The sequence below is a fragment of the Dermacentor variabilis genome, chromosome 8, assembly GCF_050947875.1.
Source record: "Dermacentor variabilis isolate Ectoservices chromosome 8, ASM5094787v1, whole genome shotgun sequence".
In the NCBI taxonomy this organism is placed as follows: domain Eukaryota; kingdom Metazoa; phylum Arthropoda; class Arachnida; order Ixodida; family Ixodidae; genus Dermacentor; species Dermacentor variabilis.
Genome location: NC_134575.1, coordinates 139,887,057 through 139,910,956, shown reverse-complemented (window position 1 = coordinate 139,910,956; position 23,900 = coordinate 139,887,057). Strand labels below are relative to the sequence as shown.

General features: G+C 42.9%; 1 protein-coding gene across 5 annotated transcripts in view; it reads right to left on the bottom strand.

Moving 5' to 3' along the window:
• The window catches only part of LOC142590620 (uncharacterized), a 328,406-nt gene that overhangs the window by 188,517 nt on the left and 115,989 nt on the right, over positions 1-23,900 (bottom strand). For all 5 annotated transcript variants that reach the window (XM_075702951.1, XM_075702953.1, XM_075702954.1 and 2 more), the window contains exons 13-14: positions 8,900-9,000; positions 7,789-7,910 (exon numbers count right to left, since the gene is read on the bottom strand). In XM_075702951.1, coding sequence (XP_075559066.1) covers positions 7,789-7,910; positions 8,900-9,000 — 223 coding nt within the window. The remainder of the gene's footprint in view (positions 1-7,788; positions 7,911-8,899; positions 9,001-23,900) is intronic.

The following is a 23,900-nucleotide window of genomic DNA, read 5'->3' as shown; positions in this document are numbered from 1 at the left end:
CGGACTGGAGCCGGAGCCATGGCCTCAAGCTCACGGCGAACGATGCGGGTAATTTCATCCGGTCCTGTGGGCTGAACGAAGCGTGGCGGGTCTTCGCAAGAAGATGTCGCGGCGGTATTGGGCAATCGGTCGAAAGTCTGAGCGACGCGGCGGCCCTTCGCGTGTTCGAAGCGCCGGCACTCCTTTATAATTGCATCCACAGTGGCACAATCCTTGCACATCAGGAGATTGAAAGCATCGTCTGCAATACCTTTCAATATGTGACCAATCTTGTCTGCCTCGGTCATATTGTTATCAGCCTTGCGACAGAGGGCCAGCATATCCTGTATGCAGACTACATAGGATTCTGTGGACGCTTGAGCGCGACACGCAAGTTCATTTTTGCCGCCAGCTGACGACAGACAGGTCTGCCAAACAGGTCTCGCATTTTTTCTTTGCAGACATCCCAGCTCGTTAGGTAAGCTTCGTGTGTGTCGTACCATTGCCTCGCAGTTCCTCTTAGGTAAAATATGACGTTTGTTAGCATCATTGTTCGATCCCACCTGTTGTTGTCGCACACTCGTTCGTACATCGTAAGCCATTCCTCGACGTAGGCGTTGTCCTATGTCCCTGGGTCCCGCGGATGAGTGAGGATGACCGTAGGCACGGGCTGCTGAGGCGTTGTCGCTTGTGTCGGTTGATTTGCCATTGTGGCGGCAGGTAGATGACGTCCGCTGCGAAGTTCCGTGATTGTACCCAGCACCTCCACCAAAATGTTGCAGGAAAAAAGCAGGCCCACGAGTGTAAAATAACATATTTACAACTGGCGTATATGGCGTTCAGGCAACTGCCAGACTTCGTGTTCGTCTAGTCCAATCCAACTTCTTCGTTCCCTTCATAGTAACAATATCTATGGACAGGAAGGGAAGAATTTAGGTTTGAAATGTAGTGTTAGAAAATCAGGTGTTATGGTGTTCAATGAAAACAGTGAACAGACAGTGGCAATACAGGACCAGGAAATACCTCTGATAGGAGAATATAAATAGCTCCGTATATAGATAAACGAAGACAATAGATATATGGAAACACAGCAAAAAATAACAGTAAAGGGGAAGAGAAATGCAGCCATAATGAAGCACATACCGCTACGGGGATAGAATAGGTACGAGGTGCTCCGGGGTATGTGTAAAGGTGTAATGGTTACAGGACTTACTTTTGGAAATGCGATTGCTTGCTTAAAATCAGGGGTACCATAAGGACTCGATGGAAACTTAAGGTCAGTGGGGCGCCTCGCATTGGGCGCTCACAGGAAGACTACAAATGAAGCTGGGCAGGGGGATATGGGCTGGACTAGTTTTGAAGTGAGGGAAACTCACAGTAAAATTGATTATGAAGAAGGGATGAGGAATATGGAACAAAGTATATGGGTTGGGAGAGTGTTATGATATCTTTACAGGAAAATGATTGATTGACAGGGAACAAAAAGAACTAGGCAGCTTACCAGCAAGTACGCCGCCCGTAGGGTGAGCAGCACAGCAACAAAGAGCCTCAAGCGCAAACGTTCTTCAGGAGAGTATAGTCTTAGGCTGGTTGGTAAAACAGTTACACTGAAAGCACAGCGCGCAAAGGACGATCCACAAAGACTAGGCAGGACGTTGAAAGTTAGCGCTTGTCCTGTCTAGTCTTTTGTGGATAGTCCTTTGGGCGCTATGTTTCCAGTGGTAAAGTCAGAGAGGCTGAAATAATCTCATAGGTGGCAGCAATGAAAAAAAAACCTGCCATGAGTAACTACTTCAGAGGAAAAAACGAAATCAGAAAAACTATTCATGATAACTCAAAGTGAAGCTCATTACTTTTCGAAGCGAGATCCTGATGCCTTAGAACACACACCTACAAAGCGAGGTATAAGAAGGAATAGGAAGCATGTGCTTGCTGCGGTAAGCTAGGAAATCGATGGACCATGTTTTATTAGAATGGGAAGACATTTGCCCAGCGGATGTCAAGGAGGCACCACTGGCCTCCTTGAAGCCCTTGCATTCAGCGAGAGCACGGGAGAAGTAAGCTCGTCCGCAATATAGATTAGAGGCGATTGGAAGATTGGTGCAAGAAAAGTAGGGAAACGACAAAAAACGGAGACGTACGAAAGCAGAGTTAGCAATAGGGGGTCAGAAAATCTGGTTGTTGGAGTTTATAGGGACTTTTTTCCTTTGTTAACCTAGGTAGGATATCAGGCAGTATAATAGCAAGAGCTTGGTGGTGCAACCCACCGCCACGTTACAAAGGGGACGCTCAAAACATCCATCCATCCATTTGGACCCCCGACGACGTTGGCTGTGCTTGAGTGCTCGTTGCAGAAAAGTGGTAGTCGAGTGCCTAGACAAAATGTGCTCCTTATCCTGTGGATTAACCAGTGCAGAAACTCTGGACTCATGTAATGCTAAGAGTTCGCTGTATTTTTCGTGCGATGCACCAGCGCCAAGTGCCCTACTGCAGCGCCCGTCCGAGCAGCCTTTGTTCTGCCGAGCTGCCTGCCCGAACTCACTCGTGAAAAGCGTGGTACTCGGGCTCGATTTTTAGTGCATGGGAGAATTTGCTGAAGGTTGTGCTTTCCTGGAGGTGCAGTTCATCGGAAGTTCAAAGGTGTTTACGCCATAAAAAGGTCGGTGACATGGAACCTGTGATACGAAGGAGTGTTTTCTGACCACGTGTTGAAAGGTACGAGAGTTTGTCGTGTACCTTTGTGATTTCTTTGAAATCATTTTATTGAGTGCGCTGAAGTGCGTGTTTCACATGATATGCAATGGCGTGTCTGCGACACGTTTGGGCAAATGTATAAAAAAGCCGTGCTTCTTTTAAATAAACGTTATTGAAAGTCAGCGCTCGTGTAGTCTTCTCGTCTCGCGTCTCTTCTACGTTTTACGCTGTTAACACCACGACGGTACATCTGTAATGTACACGGCGATGTCTCACATGCATCACGAACACTATTGATATATTTGACGCTTGAACAGATATGAGCTTGTATGAAGATTCTCTCATGTATACAGCTCGGTTTGAAGGCGCGCGCGTCGCGAGAACCTGTCTGCATTGTTTGTGTTCTTGGGTGCCTCCTTGTATTGGTCTTCTTAATGCAGGGCATATATAGTCCCATATTACAATAACGAAATTACTATTTAATCGAGACATTTCAGTGAGACGCTGGCAACATATATATATATATATATATATATATATATATATATATATATATATATATATATATATATATATATATATATATATATATATATATATATATATATATATATATATATATATATATGGTATCAGGAACAGGATGGTCTGCTCTTGCAATCATCACAAACTACCATTTGTATATTTTCTTGGAACTCCTTTCTTGCTGCTTCACACGGTAGTTATATTTCATTTATCGAGTTATTTACATTGTTAGACATGTGTTCTTTCCTGTTTAGTCGCTAACAATGTATAATTTCTTTGTACTCCTTTGTTTTTGCTGATTCCCTGTATCGTCTCCTCACGCTATACTCCTTCGGGACACTCTGGGTTAACTGAATAAATAAATGAATAAATAAATTAGAGCACTGCGTAATAAATTAAGGACCGAAATTTTCTAGCAATGATTCCCGCTCGAGTCAATGCCACTCATCCACCACCTTTAATGGCCGGCTATTCCAGTACGTAAAACACGGGTCAGGGCGCTGGTCAGATTACTAACGAAGAGCAAAGAGCATCGCTACGACATGGCGGCTTAGGTTTCAGATTGTTTTTCATGTTCTCAACATTCATTTCTTAATCCAATGCTCCATGTTTTACTGCATATTAGAGTTTTGGAGAAGATTGTCCTGGTAGTCTGATGATTTCTGCTGATTTAATTCCTTACGGAAATTTTACTTCTTACAATATAGCGCTGTAACCTCCTGAGATATAACGAAGAACCATTTGCATGACCACACGCAGATTTATGTACCTGTTTGTGTAAGGTTCTTTTTGCAATTCCACATGACTTTGGTAAATCACAATTGTCCACCTTCGCAGTGATATAAATAAACATTTCTTACTCGTGAAGGCTATGCCCATTCTGGAGGCATCCCTACACCCCGCAGGAACCCGCTGCACTGCTGGAAGCTGGACAGCACAACGATAGAGCACCTGATCTGTGTGCTTTCACAAAAGTGCGTACAAATACGTTTGTGTAATATGCAATCATTTTACTGAATGTGCCATTTTCAGAATTTGTAGTGGCAGATCACTTGAATTTTATCTTTTGGTGATCTGGAGGGCGCTCAGTTTAATTAGCCTCCACTGAGTGAAATATAATCGAGGGGCTTGAGTAAGTATGAATAATATACTCCATAGGCTATATATTAATCTAGCCAAATTGCCTTTCTAAGAACTTTGTAGAGATGCATGAGGTGTCCAAATGTGTATCCTCTGTCTTTTTATTATGCAGTCTTATGAAGTTAACTTCCCACACAATTGCATGTGTGCCTATATTCTTCCCTCCATCGGTCACACTAATGTATTGCGTGCCATACTTCACCTACTGAAGATACTTGCATAAAACAGTATACTTTGTTACTTTCTTAGGTAGCTGCTGAATACCTAGTCACAGTATGAGAGTTCAGTTCCTGAAGCTTAAAAGAAATCATTAACATTTTAATGTTAGAAGCTCACCATAAGCCCCAAGTGCAGATCGCTTCAAGCTTGTCTCCTTTATACATTACTGAAACTAGAGTTGGCAACATGGTAAAGGAAACCAATGAATCATGACAATCAGCCCAGTGCAGTAATTGCAAGCCATACCAAGACAGCGTAGCTGAATGGTAAGCATTCACTGTTACATAGCATATTTTTTTCTCCATTTCTTTGTCCTTTTTTAGATGGCGTAATATAAATCTCGTTCTTTGCAGTTACTTATCTGTTATCCGAAGAATTCATTTTACTTTCCCTAAGTTTACCAAGATGTCAAAAAGGATGCTTGTTTCAAGCTGAAGCTGCCTTCCACTTAATTCTTGAAATATTCACTTTTTAATATGGTGTAATTATTTTATGCATTCTACTCGAATTCAGGTTTCTAATTGCGAATAATGTGCTCTACAGCGCCTAGAATAATGTGCTCTACCAACTAAATACATGGTTTAGGAAAAAAGTGCTTTAATGCTGTCGCACAAAAGTTATATCATTGAGAGTTTGATTGGAGCTTGCCTGGTCGGGATGCAACATAACAAAGAAAAACATGAACTAAACAAATAAAACTTGGAAAGCTAGACAGTTTGGCTTCCATACGAAAGCTTTATTCACAATGGGGCGAAAAAGTAGGAGTGCGTATTTGAGTAGGTTTTAGGATGTGACGCAAGCCACGCACATAATACTGGGAGAGGGTTCGTTCGTTTCGATAAGCTTGTTGAAGCTAGCCGAGCAAAATAGAAATTTACATGCACATTGTTCTTATGGGTATAGGGCAAGTAATTGTGGAACATTGTTGTAAAAGTACGTATATATTTCTTTCATGGTGCATTCTGCGCACTCAATTTTTTCCCTCTACAAGCAAGAAAATATCGAATTTGGCAATTACTGTTTTTTAAATTTCATACCTCCATTCAATAGGAAGCATTTCCTCTAAATACACGTTCAGAAGTAAACTGTCAAATAGAATTTAGAAGACTCTTTGTAAGACATTGTGATTACGGATATTCTATAGCTGAGCAGAACAGGAAGCCGCGTTTACCGTTGCTAAATATAATAAAATTGTAGTAATAAGGACTGTTTAAAGGGCCTTTCAAGTTTGTAAAGTTGTAAACTGCATAGGTGATGTCATCGCATTTATATACAGTTAGGCACGTCTGGTTGAAGCCATTCTAGGAAGTTTGAATATCCTTGCTGCAGCTGATTTATGGCTACTTTACAGAATTGTTTCATTCCCACACGTATCAGATGCATATTCTGTACAGTAGTACTGCTTCATTCACGTTTTGGGTGGCGTTCCAATGCCCACAAAAACGACGCCAAATTAGAGGCCTTGGACAGCATATGTGTGAATGCCATTCTAAGCACGTGTGGCAAGGCAATCAGTTAAAATCCTCGCTTTCATTGCAGGTCGTTTAAAGTTCTTGTGCATTATTGCTACATGCTGTTCCGTCCCCATACACTGACACAATGCATCAGGCTATTCTAACTATTTTTGCATTTTTCCTCCCTTAGGCCCACAGCAACGCATTTCACCACAGGGATATGAAAAACGCATTATTGTTGCTGCTCGTTTGTGGCTTCGAAGGACATGTATGAAAGGGTTCCAAATTAAATATCAGTGCTTGAAAGATTGTTGTGTTTTGCCAACAGATTGCACTCATGTGCAAGGTTACATCAGAACAGTACCAGAATATTTCGAAAAGTTATCAAGAAAGCGGGAAATGTCACCAGGGTTTTTCTGAAACGTACAAGAAAGTTGCAAGGATATTTCTAAAGTCTGCAACAGAAAGTTGGAAAAATGTTACTAGGAAGTTTGTTGCTGGAGAAATAAAAAGTTGGTAGAAAATTACGATACAGTTTCTAAAAAGCATGAAGACGGTTTGTAAATTCTGCTTTAAATGTTTGAAGCATGTTCATTCATCGTTTAAGGAAAGTTCATAACTAAATGTTTTTTAATTCAATATCCGTGGCTAATAGTCTACAGGATGTTGGTATGAAGTTTTCTAGCAAGTTTAAAAACGGTTTGAAAACATTTAATAAGTTGTTAGTAGGTTCTAGTAAGATTTTTCTTTTATTCAAAGTTACTAGAAATTTTTGTAAGACAGCTGACAAAAAAATGGGCCAATATTTGAAATCTTTGGTAAACCCCAACTGCTATTTTCACCCGCAAAGCTTCCTGCGCGTCCTAGAGAAGCCTACGTGTACTTCAATCATGTTTTATTTACAATTTAAAGTGTATAAACGCGGAAGTTTTCCTAATCTTTGAGACAGGAAAGAGCACCCACACATCTCTCCTTTAACGATGCAGCCTGTCACATGATGAAATAGTTAATGAAAAGCCTTCAGATCCTGCAAGCGCACAATGATAGTTATAAAGGCAACTATCGGTAGACCAGCCTGGCAGAGAATACCGATAGGCGTTTGTTAAGCTAAACAAAATCTGCCAGAACTGCCAAGCAGGTGAGTTCGGGACGTTAGGGATGGTACCTCAAACAATCCGTGAATGTTTTGCTGATGCCTCTGGTAAATTCTTCCGTTCATTTAGCGTGAACACAACAATGCTTTTCTGACAGCTTTTTTTTTTTCATTTCCGTAAATTCATTGCCCACGCATATGTGTTAGTATTCAATAAAGACAGACCGGAGTTGGCAGTTCACATACTTCGACAAGCGACTATCACTTAGGCAATATTGTTGTATAATTGTTTCCCACTTCTCGGAGCCGGCAAACAACGTCGCTATAGTGCATTAGCAGCAGCATTAGAATGTTATACGAGGCCTCTGGTGTACAATAACACTGGGATCGGTGCCCTATATTGTTCTCCCTTTAGCAGCTGATAAAGCAGGGGGTTGTCTTGCATATTTCGTGTGGGCCTTCACAATAGACATGGCCAAGAAGCCATTTTTTCAGCACAGAGAACCCAGTACGAAAACAACAAAAAAACGCCGGAACTCCGAATTGAGTTAGGGTCTGGTCACACCTTGTAGTTTGGTACTATTGAAACATGGGAAATTTAGCTTTTAGTTCAATATCGTAGAGGTGCTCTCGCAAGTCATGTTCGTGCACCATGCGCCACGAGAGCATGAATCCTGGTCTTACCTTGTCCATGTCCTTCCCGATCAGCGACCACCATTTGGAGTCCAGCTGGATTCCGTAGCAGGCCATCATCGAAGGGTTCACGTACACGGGCATCGTGTCCCCGATCGAAGTCGTCATATCAGCTGCAGTCACGGCACGCAAGGGATTGTTTAACGGTCTAGTGTCCCATTTGTCGGTGAATTCCCTTTTCTCTCGTTAGCGTCCGAGCGCATCAATGCAACTACCTAAAGAAACTTTAGCGCATATTCGGTAGATCAACTATACGTCAATATTGTAGCGCATTCATTTTAAATTATTATGCAACACAGGCTGGCCGTTGTATATCACCGTTGGAATTCAAACAATGACCCCACAAATGAAATTGCACAACCTAGAATTCACTAATGCGAGTGTACCTAGCAATAGGCTGAAAAAGTCTTGTTGTGGTACATAAAAGTATTACGTGATTCAAACTGACGACACCCTGTGCGCAGGGCCAACTTAGAACAGAGATACCACACGGCCTCCTCACTAACAATTCTCGCCACAATACGACGCCTGTATTTGTTCAGTGCATAGTGCGAAATGCGTTTGGCTGGCCTCGCCTGCGCCGACTTTCAACGACAACAAATGTAACAGCGCTAGTGAGTACAGTCGAGCATGTAACGTATATGAGGCGCGCGTGCGAGGGGAAGGAGTCCTTTTGCACTAAGGTGTCAAGATACCGTATGGCAAGAGTTCAAATGCAACCGCAATTAAATACGTCAACATAGCACGAGCATGCATATTTTCGCCCACACTGTTCACAGCATCCCTTATGGTCTATTTTATCGCAAGGCTTTAGTGACGCTTCGGTGTACTTATCTTACACGGCAGGATGACCATAGCCCGCCATCATGGATGGAACGCGCGTCATAGTGTGCCAACTTCGATCGACAGCAATGAGTAGGCTGAGGCCTGCGAAGCGGAACTGCTTGGCGCGTACTTTCCCGAAAATCAGAGGACAGTGCTTTTTGACAAGTAACACGAAAAGAAACCCCCAACAGTGTGCGTAGCTATCCTTTACTCAGCTTCACAAAGAGGATATTGCGTTGCCTTTCTGGTAGTCCAACCACCGGAGGAATGTTCGTACCTTTACTCTTGTTCAACCAGGTCACTGCGACGGCAGAGGGCGCCCGCAGCTCGATGCCGTTGTTGTCGGTAGATTGGGCGAAGGGCGTTGGGAGGTCACGTCTGCAGAACGCAACGTCCAGTTGTATAGCGTAGGCGGCCAAGCGTTTCTGTATACCGTAGTGAGCACCACATGCTACACCGGAGAATATCTTCGACGTGCGATACGAAAGTAAGTCAACAAATTGTTGGGAATGTTGGCTAGCACATGTCCCAGCATCATGCTTCTGCATTGAAGCTTTCCCCTGCCGTCATTTATTACAGCGCTTTATCGTTCTAAATTCCCAAGAAGTCGTTCTCGCCGCACAGCCCTGCTGCCCGATCTCTCTCGCACGAATCGTTAATCCATGTGCGTCGAAGGCCGAGGTTTGCGTGAGAATGACCAGCGACGTGCGCTAGCACCCGCCTACGCTTCCAAGGAGCTTCCATCCTCTTGAGTCGAGCGAGGCGCGTTTTCTAGCGTGTTCCGCTGTTGATGGGACGCGTCTTTTTTACACATGCGCAATAAGAGAAAGAAGGCATTCTTCCAGAGTCACTCACATCCACGTATAATTTCTCGAGTATATTACTCCTAAATAAAATAAAGCTACCACCTCAACTTCGCAGACTATTTCAGTGGGCAGCACAAGTTGACTTCTAGAGTTCCTGCTCGTAAACGGCGAGAAAGCACATACTGAGCGGAGCATCACGCTTTAGCGAATTGGACATAGTAATGGTACTACTAATCCGCGATAGTACTTTTACTTTGAAACTTATTTTTACCATTACAATAAGTAGCATATAGCTCGACCTTTTTCTTTCGCGCGAAATCCGCCAATATGTTTGTTTGAATGCTTTATTTAGACAAAAGATTGTCTGAGAGGTAGGGGCTAAAGCCAGATGCAACTGCCTGACAAAGGCCCCCTACGCGTACATTGCTCAGGTGGTGGAACATCACGAAAATAAAGTGCAACAGTGTAGAAACAAGACAAGGAAGAAAATGTATGCGGCAAGCAATCAAGTATACAATAAAGTACGATCGTTACACGTTGTATACAGTATATCAACACTAATGCGAGAGAACAAGGAAATATTTAAACAAGCAAATGATACTGATCAGTGTTTCAAAACATTATATAGCAAAAAGGAGGAAAATTTTAAGAGAAATAAGACAAATAAAAAGAAACCTTCTCGAGATTGCAAGGATAGCTAAGTACCGTTAGGAGCTTAGCAAAAGGTAATTCCTAACATTTTTCTTTACATTGCAAGCAGACCGGAATTCCAGAATCATATGAGCGATTCATCAGTTATTATTTAGAAAATGAGGTACTAGGTAGGCGTGGGTCGGAGTACCATATTTCGTTCAAAACATGGGCGTTCTAAGTCGGTTATGCCTAAAGTAACATTGTGAGTTGTCGGATGACGAAGATGTGGACAGCGTATCTGGGTCATCCCGAATTTCCCTATCTGTATACATAGCAAGCCTTAATTGGAATAGATCCTCTATTGTGGGTATGCTTAATTAGATTGGAAAAGTATGGTGCAGTGTGGTCACTTCGTTTAAGGTTCTCTATGCAACGCACAGTTTTTTTTTTGTATGATTGTTATCTGTCTAAATTTGCTTTAGTAGTTGTACCCCAGATTAGTAGACTATAGTGTATATGTGAATGAATAAGGGCATAGTGTAACTGTAGTTTTAACCATTTGCGACCAAAGTTCTGGTATTATGCAATAAAGAAATTGCCCTGCGCATATTTGCATGGATCTTGTTTACATGTGGCGTCCAGCTCAAGTACTCTTCAAAGACGAGACCAAGAAATTTATAAGAAGGAACCCATTAGATTGCACAATTTGTAAATCTAATACATTTGCTATAGTGATCAGGTTTATCAAGGCTTTTAAAAGTAATATACTTAGCTTTTTCTACATTTAGTTGAAGTTGACTAGAAGGGAACCAGTTTGATAGTTTAGTTAAACATCTATTAGCTGCCTTTTCAAGTTCAAATAAGTTTTGCCCAGTAAAAAAGACTTGTCTCGTCTGCATAGAGAGTTATTTCAGTAGCTTGCGGTATGCTCACAATATAATTTGTATAAACAATACAGAATAATGGTCCAAGGCCTTGCGGTACGCCATATTTTATTAGCTGTAAATGGGAATAGTGACGATTTAGACTAGTAAATTGCACCCTGTCGGATACGTAATTGCGTATCAGATTTAATACCAAACCATTAAAACCGTAGCGTGGGACAATGCGAAACAAAAAGATTCTTATAGAATCTAACGCCTTTTAAAGTCTAGAAATTTTTCAAGAATGCATTGCTGGTATCAATATTATTAACCAGCTTTTGTTTAATATGCAAGAGTTCCGTTTCGCTCGAGTTCTCTTTACGGAAGCCAAATTGTTACTTGGAAAGCATTTGGTGGTCGCCAAGGAACTTCATTGTGATTTTAGAGTATATTCTAACACTTTCGAAAATAAAGGTAGCACAGATATAGGCCCACAGTTATTCAAGTCATTAGGAGAGCCACCTTTGTGGATGACTGCTACTCTGGCTATCTTCATGCCCTCAGGAAAGGCTCCCGTGGCGAAACTTATTGCAGATGCGCTGCAGTGGGCGACATAGCAATCCAGCAACATGTTTAATTGGATCAGCCTTAATGTCATCATAACCAGTGGCATTATATTTATTCACGATTTCAGGCATGTAACTATTTCTCATTCACCACGTTGAGTCAAGAAAATAGATTGCGCGCAGGAAGAAGAAATGTATCGTTCACAGTCATTTGTTGTATGAGTAGTCTGACCTGCTGCACCTGAAGTTAGGAAATCATTATTGAATTTGTCAGCTAGATCAGTTTCAGCGAACATCGCTCCAATATCGCCAACTCTACACTTGCGACTAAGCACAACCTGGTGGCGACAAATCATGTCATTCGTAGTACTTAGAAAGTTGCTAAGTCTTCAATTAACGTTCTGTTATACCCATCAATGCCTTCAGGTTTCCATAACTGTAGCATACTCATAAACCTACTAGCCAATGTGGTCATGAGTCAACTTATTCGCCCTAATTAGAATCTGATTAGAACAAACACGCTTCTGTAATAAGTCTACCAAAGATTTCACACTTAGCTGTGACCTCGGCGAAGAAAAAAAAACGTGCCCACAAAGGAAGTTGTCGCTGCCACATTGAATAAAAAAAAGTGCAGAGATACGGCTAAGTGCGGAGCTACGACGCAGAGCGCAGGATCCCAAAGCTATTCGCTCTCCTTGGTGGTTCCCATGAACAGTTGCCACACGACCACTATTTTAAAATGTTAACATCGGTATTGGCAGCAATACCAAGGTATGCAGCACATCAATATGATTTGCCCTTTAATACAAAAGAAAATTTTCAAATTGTTTTGACAGTTGCCGAGTAGGAGTGTTCTGTGTTGCTCGTGTATTAAATTTGGAAACCAGCGTTGGCCCCAACATAATGCTTCCCCTCGAGCACGTTGGTACGAAGTTAGCCTTTCTTCAGAAATCTACATGAAGTTAGTGTAGGAAACACTTTCTGCATAAAGTAGCAGAAAATGCAGAAATCACACCTAATTAATGTCAAGTGAGGTGAGTTTCATTGGAGTTTAGATGAGCTAACTGCTGGGCTAGTTAGTGCTTGCATACGGAAAATATTTTGCTCCAAACCAACACACACACAAGAAAGACGACGACACCACGGGCTCTACTTCAACTGTTTATTGAGGGTGAAAGCACTAGACATATATAGCTCTCCAAAACACCGCGCACACTATACACCAGAACACCGTGAATTCAAAGCGCGCCGCCATATTGATGAGCGCTAGTCGCGCCATCTATCCCAAGCGCCGCGAAGTAGCAGGTCTGGGCTGCCACGCCGGGAGATGCGACCCGGCGCAAAAGCGAAACTTGGGCTTTTCGGCTGGGCGAAAGGCGTGTGTCGCGTTTTTTCTAATCTGTCATTTTCGCTGTCTCGATCCAATCAAACTTCAAGACGTCATGCAAGTCCGCAATGGCCACACTGAGTGCTGTGCAGGCTGCAGAAACGAATACATCGGGCAAGTACGCTATTACGTTTGTACAAACCGCGCGCTATATGCTAGAACATGTGTGAGCTGTAATATCTCCGCATTTTTGGCACGTAACCTGTGAAGAAATATACAGCACTGTGTTGGTGCCATATATTAATAAAGCACGCAGAACATTGTCCGCTGCACTTTCAGTTTGGTCTTGTTTGTCATGGTCACTACTGGGTTGGCCGCGTTGGGCAACCAACTGGCGAGGTCGTATGACTGGGCTTATAGACTGCCTGATTAGCAGACGCCTGCCCTTCACCACCTGCACATTCAAAACGAAATATATGTTATAGTAAGAACAGCTGTAGTTCTTTCCCATGCCATCACTGTTGCGAAGATATTAAGTCCTCTCAAAATGAAAAATACACCAGGCCAATTGTATCGTGCAACCACTTAAGAGTACAACATTCAGAACACAAGCCTACAGCACTCGAACAAGCAGCATACGAAGCTAAACCTGCACTCAATGGAAAATGAGGAACTACAGTAGTTATAATGCTCAACTACATGTGCAGTCAAAGCCCGTATAACAGGGTGAGCATGACAGATGCAGGTGTTGTACAGCTGCTGCAAAAACCATGACAGGGCACATAAAATTACCATCCCTACTTAAAGCTGCATCATCAGGGACCCCTTTGTACAATACAACAACCGCACCTGCATTAAATTAGCCCCACCAACTGCAGCTACCTGGTATCAGACCTGTTTCGCCTGTGCGAGGCCATATCGGATTGTTGGCGCTCCCTTAGAAAAGAAAACAGTAAAAAGAAAAAAAAAAACTGCCGAGAACGAGCAAAATTTTGTTACAAAATACAACAATAACTAACCACCTTATTTTCCTCGCTATATGAACGGAAAAATGTTGCGCTTTATCCCGCATAACAGCCCGCGCGCAGTTTAGAGCTCAGGAAGCTCAGATGAATTCGTCATGAATGACACCTGCAACACCAGCTCGTAAAGACAGGCGCGCTGCACGAACACCTTCGGCGACGAGCAGTCGTCGTTAACGTTTTTGTGGACGCATGCTACGTGACGAGCAGACTTCGGTTTACTTTCATAGCAATAACGCTCACCAGCAGGGCAACATTCTATTGCCTATAACTTGTCGTTCACGCTTAATGGTCATGCCGTGCACCAGCTGCAAGTATCGCTAACCGCAAACTCAACTGCTCCGCTTAACCGTCGGGAGCTCTGCATGACTGAAAACACGAAAAGGCTTGTCCTTTTGTTATAGCCAAGGCGAAGCACCGGCACGGGATTCTCTTCTGTAGGCTTGTTGTCCAGAAAGTGCTCGGAGCAAACCTGCGTGTTACACATATTACGTTCGTAGGGCGCAAAGTTGAACGTGGCACCAAAATATAGTGAGATCGAATACTCACTCGTGCATTTTCACTGGGTTGGTAGTTCTTCCTATTCACTGCAGCTATCCACCGGTGCCGCAGCTTGGCATTCTTCGTTGCGGATGGAAATCGGTGCAGGCTGAAAACACCGCAGCGGCACGATTCCCTACGTGTGTTGTGCTCTTCGCAAACAGCGCTAAGCAACCTGCTCCTTTTGCGCTGGTTGTTTTGGCATCCAAACACGACGCAATGATGCCCAGATGACTTCTTGTACTTTGGATCCGCGTGAACGGGCACATTTCCGCACTTTAGGGTCCTAGAGCTGACGCTAGCCATGTGTGCCGGTCGCCGGCGAACACACTTTGGCAGCCCAGTACAATATGGCGCCGGTCGACCGGGCCACCCGGGTGCGAGAGTATGCGTTCGGTTAGTCTGGGTGCGAGGCTATCGTGTTCTGGTCTATATATTTCGAGTGCTTTACCCCTCATTCAACAGTTGAAGTAGCGCCCATGGTGCCGTCGTCTTTCTTGTGTGTGTGTTTTGGCACAAAATATTTTTAGTATTCATAGCAGTTATTCCCGACTACGAACGCTATGCGCGAAGGCAAGATTTCTCGTAGAAACACGACCTCTTGCTCGGCCTCAACCTAAAGGTCGTGCATAATGGCGCCAAAAAATTCATCACTCTCATCATCATCATCATCAGCCGGGATATGCCTCCTCCAGGGCAAAGGCCACTTCCATACTTCTCCAACTACCCCGGTCATGTGATAATTGTAGCCACGTTGTCCCTGCAGACTTCTTAACTTCCTCCCTTCCCTTCCCTTGGAATCCAGTCCTTTACCCTTAATGGCCATCGGTTATCTTCCCTGCTCATTACATGCCCTGCCCATGCCCATTTCTTTTTCTTGATTTCAACCAAGATGTCACTACCTCGCGTTTGTTCCCTCAACGTTTGTTCCCTCAACCAATCTGCTCTCTTCTTTTCTACATTTTCAGGTATCTGCTATTGTTTCGAATTTTCAATATTTATGTCAGAACATTTAACATAAAAAGCAACCGCCGTCGGGGTATTGTTTTACGTCCTTTGTGGGCTGTCATTCTCAAAATTCCGAGCAATAGCTTCGTCAAGAATTTAAGACAAATGATGAGCAACCTTAGTGATGGTGCCACAATATAATTACGACCTCCTATAAGCAGCATATACCGCATCTCATATAGCAAGGCGTGGCATATACAAAGCCTAGAGCTGGCTGGTGAACACGTAATTGGCAAATGCGCCGTCGATTCTAGAAACGCTAGAAGAGGGATGCTGGTAGAATTCGCGGAAAGGACAAAGCTGCGAATAATGAACACCGTCTTCAGAAAGCCCTGGAACAAAAAGTGGATCTGGAAAAGCCCTAATGATCAACAAGAAATGAAACAGATTTCATACTTTCCGCCGATCCCCGCATATCGCAGGATGTAGAAGTGATAGGTAGGGTAAAGTGGTATGATCATAGGTTAGTGAGGGCTAGGATTCACCTCAATTTCAAGAGAGAAAGATCTAAATTGGTCAAGGAGGAACAGGTCAACCTAAAGGCAGTAACGGTAAAAGCAGATCAATTCAGCCTGGTACTTGCGAACAGATATGCAGCCTTAGAACAGAGACATGAAGATGACTTAGAGGTAATGAATGAAACCGTAACAAGGCTGGTTTCAGAAGCAGCAAGTGAAGTGGCAAATAAAGCACCAAAGCAACGAGTAGGCAAACTCTCCCAAATATCAAAGGACCTAATAAAGTAATAACAAAGAATAAAAATGCCCAACTGAAGAAATAAGATAGAATTCGAGGAACTGTCCAAACTGATCAACAAGAAGAAAATGGATATTCGAGATTGTAACGCTAGAATGACTGAGGAAGCAGTGAAAATGGGCGCAGCATGAAAACAGTGACAAGCAAGCGTGGCATAGGACAAGCCAAGATGTATCCACTAAAGAATAAGCCGGGTAATATCAGCAATCTCGAAGGTTTAGTAAGACCAGCGATTGAATCCTATACTGACTTGTACAGTACTCAGAGAAGCCACAATACCTCCATTCGAAGTAATAATCAACAGGTTACACAGACGCCTTATTATAACTAGCGATGAGGTTACAAGGGCCTTGCAAGACATGAAACGCGTAAAGTAATAGAAAAGATGGAATAACAGTCGATTTAATCTAAGATAGAAGACACGTATAGGTTGAAAAACTGGCGGACCTCTATAGGAACTCTCTGTCGACCTAAAGGGTCAAAGAGAACTGGAAGAATACCAAAATTATACTAATGCAGAAAAAGGAGACGTTAAAGAATTGAAAAATTATAGGTCCTTTAGCTTACTCCCATTATATCAAAGATTCGTCAAGAAAATTTGCAATAGAATAATGGCAACATTAGGCTTTAGTCAACCAAGGCAACACGCTGGCTTCAGAAAGGGGTACTCTACAATGTATCATCGTCATCATCATCGGCACCAGCCTATTTATGTCCACTGCAGGATGAAAACCAACCCCTGCGATCCCCAATTACCCCTGTCCTGCGCCAACCGATTCCCACTAGCACCCGAAAATTTCCTAATTTCGTCACACCACCTAGTCCTCTGCCGTAATCTACTGCGTTTCCCTTCCTTGGAACCCATTCTGTCACTCAAATCATCCAACTGTTATCTAACCCGTGAATTACATGACATGCCAAGCACCATTTTTTCTCTTCATATCTATTAGAATATCGTCTATACCCGTTTGCTCTCTGATCCAAACGGCTCTCATTCTGTCTCTTAAAGTTATGCCTAGCATTCTTCGTTCCATCCTTCTTTGTGCGGTCCTTAACTTGTTCTCAAGTTTCTTTGTCAGACTGCAAGTCTCTGCCCCATATGTCAGCAGCAGTAAAATGCACTGATTGTATACTTTCCTTTTCAATGATAACGGCAAGCTCCCAGTCAGGAGCTCACGATGTCTGCCGTATGCGATCCAACCCATTTTTATTCTTCTGTGAATTTCCTTCTTATGGTCAGGGTTCCCTGTGATTAGTTCACTTAGGTAAACCTACTCCATCACACATTCTAGAGGCTGACTTGCGATCTTAACTCTTGTTCGCTTGCCCGGTTATTTATCATTATGTTTGTTTTCTGCATAATAATCTTCAGCTCCACTCTTACACACTCCCTATTAAGGTCCACAATAATTTGGCGTACCTCATCCGCAGTGTTGCTAAATAGGACAATGTCATCGGCAAGCCGAACGTTGCTGAGGTATTCGCCATCGATCCTTACTCATAAACCTTCCCAGTTTAAACACTTGAATACTTCTTCCAGCATGCAGCGAATAGTATTCGAGCGATTGTGTCTCCTTGTTTGACGCCTTTCTTTATAGGTGTCTTTCTACTTTTCTTGAGTAGAATTAAGGCGGCTGTGGAATCTCTCTAGATATTTTCCAGGGTACTTAACTAAGCGGTCTGTACTCCTTGATTACGCAATGCCTCTATGACTGCTGGTATCTCTACTGAGTCAAATGCTTTTTCGTAATCTATGAAAGCCATATAAACAGGCTTATTGCGTTCTTCATATTTCTCGATAACCTGATTAATAACACGGATGTGATAAATTGTAGAGTATCCTTTCCTGAAGCCAGACTGTTCCCTTAGTTGACAAAGCCCAGTGTTGCCCTTATTATATTGGATATTAGTTTGGTAAATATTTTATGTAATACTGGGAGTAAGCTAATGGCCATATAATTTTTCAGTTCTTTAACGTCTTCTTTTTTGTGAATTAGTATAATATTTGCATTCTTCCAGTTTTCTGGGACCCTTGCAGTCGATAGACACTTCGTAAAGAGAGCCACCAGTTTTCCTAGCATTATGTCTCCTCTATCTTTGATTAAATCGACTGTTATTCCGTCTTCTGCTGCCGCTTTTCGCTGTCTCATGCCTTGCAAGGACCTACTAACCTCATCTCTAGATATAGGAGGAGTTTCTGTATAGTGCTCATTATTGTTTCGATTAGAGTACTCCTGGATTCTCTGGGTACTGTACAGGTTAGTATAGAATTCTGCTGCTTTTATTATACCTTCGAGATTGCTGATATTACCCTGCTTATCTTTCACTGCATACATCTTGGTCTGTCCTATGCCAAGTTGCCTTCTCAATGATTTCAGGCTGTATCCATCTTTTATGACTTCTTCAGACTTTCTCCCGTTATAAATTCTACCATCAAATATTTTCGCTTTGTTGATCAGTTTTGACAGTTCCGCGCATTGTATCTTATCTCTTGAGTTGGACAATTTCATTCTTTGTTGCTTTTATTAGGTCTTTTAATGCTTGGGAGAGCTTGCCTACTGGCTGCCTTGATGCTTTGCCTCCCACTTCAATTGCTGCCTCTGAGGCCAGCCTCGTTACGGTTTCCTTCGTTACCTCTATGCAGTGGCGTAGCCAGAAGTTTTGTTGGGGGGGGGGGGGGCGGGGGGGCAGCTCACGTTGCAGCTCGGTCTCCTCCTTAAGAGCATGCTTTAACTCGAGTGCTCCTATATAAATACATGTAGAAGGAGAACTTATTTTACTAGGCAACCACTGCATCAAACTTGTCCAGGTTTGTTGCATTTAAAAGAAAAAATTTAAATTCTAGTGTCTGTTCGTTTCGGATGTTTCATTTATGTTGTCAATTAAAAATTGGCCAAAATTTTCAGGAGACGAAACTATCAAGTTTAAAGCTCTGTAACTCAACAATCGAAAATGATATCACAATTCTGTGAATTGAATCTAATAGTACATATGCAGCGGACAAAACTGATATGTTACACATGAATCTCAATAGAATTTAGTATTACGGAAATACGGCTTTTGCAGAACCCTTGTACGCAACGCAACCAATTCACGTAAGATACAAATTGCCATATCAAATTTCCCCGCTTTGATTGTTATAATAGATACCGTTTACACAGGCGCGATATCTGTTCTTGATGCAGAGCTACTAGTTTCTAAACGTCGTGCTTCTATTTTTTTCGAACTTTCTAATTTTTCAATATATTTTAAACAAAATTCAGGCCCAAAATCAAAACTTTGATTCCAACTGACTAACTTTCTCTCCTAAATGCAAGAAATTGCATTAAAAGCGATCCAGGGGTTATCTCAGAAAAGCGTTTCTGCGTTTTACATGTATTTGAATAGGCCGCAACGGAGTTGAGCCCGAGCTAAAGCTTCCTCTTAAACAATTTCTCGGGCGATCAAATACACGAATATTAACTTCATTGCCATTGCCAAAGATGCTGCAAACGAATTATTGAATGCTATGCATGGTCAAAACAAGCAAAATATTTTATAAAAGAATATACTCGTATGTCCCGAACATTGTGCCCAGATTAACTGATATCAATGCTTCCATGTTTTTGTCTATTTAATACGTAAAGAAAATATCACACGAACTTTAGAACTATACATCAGTTCGAAACCAGCAAAGCAGTGCATGCCACCGATATGAAAAATGTAAAGGCGGCAAAATTAGTTGAGGAGAAATATTTTAATCAAACTTTGTCATTCAAGAACCATGTTTACCTTTTTGTACGTACGCAACAGCCCGGGAAATATCTCAATGACGCAGTTCTTTGTTCCAATATATTGCGCAGGAGCAGCTTTCACGGGTCGTCTATTCTGAGTAATTGCACCGAAATTATAGTCGCAACATAGAGCACACATAAAAAGCAAGAGCTTTGCAAGATATAAGAGGGCGAGTCAAATGAAATTGAGCCATTGCGAATATATGACAAACGGAGTACTTCATTTAAATGTAGTCTGCATGAGCGTTTAGACATTTGTCCCACTGACTAACGAGTTCCGTCTCATAAAACTCGTTGGGTTGGTGCTTCAAAAAGTCTGCAACTGACTCTTTCACGCCATCCTCCGACAGGAATCTCGTTCCCTTGCGCTCTTTTTTTACTTGCCCCAATATGTGGAAGTCGCAAGGCGACAGGTCTGGCCTGTGTGGCGGATGCTGCAGCATTTCCCACTTGAACTTTGCCAGTTTTGTGTTACCCACATCAGCGACGTGGGGACGTGCATTGTCGTGGAACAAAATAACGCCATTTGCCAATTTTCCACTTTGTTTGCTCTTGATTGCGATACGCAGCCGATCCGGCGTTTCACAATATCGGAATCAATTGACAGTGTCTCGATATTTAGCAAATTCTATCAATAATGGCCCCTGACGATGGAAAGGAAGTCAACAACACCTTTGCAGTGGAAATGACGGCCTTTGCTTTCTTTGGAGGTGGTGAATTCGAATGTTTCCACTGTAAGCTTTGTCGCCGTGTTTCAGGCTCGTAATAGGGCACCATGTTTTGTCCTCGATCACAATTGCAGACAAGAAGTCGTCACCCTCGTTGTGATACCGGATCCGATAAGCCAAGGCAGCGCCAATCTTCTCCGTCTTTCGGCGGTGGTTCAAAATCTTGGGCATCCATTGCGCACACAAGAGCCGAGAACCGAAATGTTCATGAATTATTGTGTGAACCGAACTGCACACGCTCTGCCAGTTCATCGATGCTTATCCCTCGTTCTTGTCTCATCAGCTCATCAACCTTTGCAATTTTGTTAGGGGTGATTGCACGATGGTTTTGGCCCGGTCTTGGATCGTCTTTTCAACTTTCACGTCCTACTTTGAACCGTTTGCTCCAACGCTTCACAGTGACCAATGAAATGTAATGTTCGACGTACGCGACAACCATAGGGTGACTAATTTCTTTTTGGGAAACACTTTCAGCTGTCAAAAATCTCATGGCACCGCGCTGATGATCTTCTTGAGCGTCCATTACGTCACGCAAACATGTTCAACGCAGTGTATGAGAGCATTAAAAACATTTGTCCTCATCCATGTCTGTCACTTTTGTAAATGAGACATGACTGTGTGCTACTCGCATGCCTCGCATATAATGAACCGAACCATTATTCCAAGGGGTGGGTAGGCTCACTTTCATTTCACTCGCCATGCAACATTAGAAATACAAAGATACAATGGAACGTACAAATGCGAAGATACAGCTTGATAAAGGCCAAGAAAGTGTCACTGGAAACAAAGTTCACTGCACGTATGCACAAAACCTCGCAACCAGATATTTAAATATCCGTATAAATATCCAACGAATCTACGTATCTAAGAAAAAGTCAGTGCATATAATGCGTCAAATAAGGAAAATAAACATATTGCGCAATCACAGATTCACAGAATCCTAGATCCTGCCCCCATTCCGTCCCCTCTCCCCTATGTGTCGCGCACGACAGCAGTCGGCGTGCTTGCTCCCCGCTTTTCTCCCTTGCGCACACAAGACTGAGTCACCTTCGTCGGCTCACCTATTACCTACCCCCCCCCCCCCACAACTACGCTTTCACTCGCACATACAGCATGCGGCGCGAGGTCCCGATGTTATTGCCCTTGGACTTTATCCGAAACATGAGGGCGACGGTAGGAATGAGGCTGCAGTTCATTTAATTAATTACTGAAGTCCGCCGCGCGGTCGTCGGGGCAACACGAGAAAAACGCATGCGCTCTGGATGGCTTTGAGAGCCCGCGGCTAGCGAGAACAAGAAAATTGAAGAGGCTCAATGTGTCTTCGCGAGTAAAAGTCAAAGTAGAAAAAATAAATAAGAACGGAGTTAACTTGACTAGCTTTAGTGTCTTGACATGGGTGCTTTGGCGCAGGTGTAAAAAATGTTTATATTTTCTTGTGTGACCTGACGGCACAAATGAATCATCAGAACTGTTCCTCTCATCGGATTTCGCTACGTGCTTTGTCAACTTATATAATAGTGTGTTGATTTGGCTTGTCTCGCTGTATGTTCCGATGTAAGACTTCAGAAAAGTCAATGCACCTTTGGCGTCAAATGTTTATAGCAACAACAACCGACAAAGTTCCTCAATTGAAAATCTAAAGTACAACTTTGGAAATGTCAGTGCAACTTTCAAGTGAAAAATTTATGAGAATTTTATACCAATAAAGTTTCGCAATTGACATCCATGCGCTCCGTAGATTCCACGGCCTCCGCGCGATTCCGCGGCGAGCCCGTTCGCCATCAGAACGCCCTTGAAATTTTGTGCGTGGATGGGGTCGCTTGCGTTATGTGACAACCGGAGCATGGGCGTTCCCGCGAAATGCATAGCGAGTTCGCAATATTCGCGGTGAAATGTCTTTTCGAATGTGAGAAAGACATTCTAGACAAAATCCAGAATGATTTCGGGGCCGGCGGTTGCTTTGGTCGCCGGTGCATGGACAGCACGAAAAAAAATTCGGGGAGGGGGGAGGCTGAAGCCCCATAAGACCCCCCCCCCCTGGCTACGCCCCTGCCTCTATGTCATCATCATTAACTCTCTGTTCTAAGGCTGCATATTTGTTTGCCAAGTACCGGCCTAAATTTTTCTCCTTTTACCCTTACTGCCTCTAGATCGACCAGTTTCTTCTTGTCCAATTTTACTCTTTCTCTCTTGAAATTGAGTTGAATCCTAGCCCTCACTAACCTATGATCACTGCACTTCACCTTACCTATCACTTCTACATCCTGCACTATGCTGGGATAGGCCGAAGTATCAAGTCAATTTCATTTTTTCCCCATTAGGGCTTTTCCAGGTCCACTTTCTGTTGCTGCGTTTCCTGAAAACGGTATTCATTATTCTCAGCTTATTCCTTTCTGCGAATTCTACCAGCATCTATCCTCTAGCGTTTCTAGAATCGACGCATAGTTACCAATTGCCTGTTCATCCGCCTGCTTTTTCCCCACTTTTGCATTAAAGTCACCCATTGCTACTGTATACCGAGTTTGCACTTTTCTAATCGCTAATTAAACATCTTCATCAAACTGATTTACTTCCTCATCTTCGTGACTGGACGTTGGAGCGTAGGTTTGTACTACCTTTAATCCATACCTCTTATTGAGTTTGATTACGACTACTGCTACTTTCTCGTTGATGCTGTAGAATTCGTCAATGTTGCCCGCTATGTCCTTATGAATTAAGAATCCTACCCCGTATTGCTTCTCATCAGAGAGACCTCTATAGCAGAAGACGTGGCCGTTATTTAGCAATGTGTAAGCCTCACTAGTTCTTCTAATCTTACTAAGGCCGATAATATCCCAAACCATGTCTGATATTTCCTCAGAGTCCAGCTAAGCTAGCCTCACTCGAGAGGGATCGGATATTAAACGTTGCAAGTGTCCGTTTCCATTGGTGGCCTGTCCAGACCCAGAGATTCTTAGCACCCTCTGCTGCTTTACAGGTCTGACCACCGCCTTGGTCAGATGCTCCGAAGCTGTTGGGGACAGAGGGCCATTGGTGTGGTTTTGGTTTTGATTTCGGTTTTGGAATACGAGGGCATGGTAGGGAAAACGTGCTGTAACTCTGCAACTACTGATGAATAGATAAATGTTCCTGCTGCTCCATATTCTTGAATATTTGGGCATACAGAAACCACCAAAAAGCAAACAATCGATCTCTTGAAAAAAATTGGCTTTTTCATGTGGCCTACCACCTTAACTCCTCCAAAATTACGCGACGC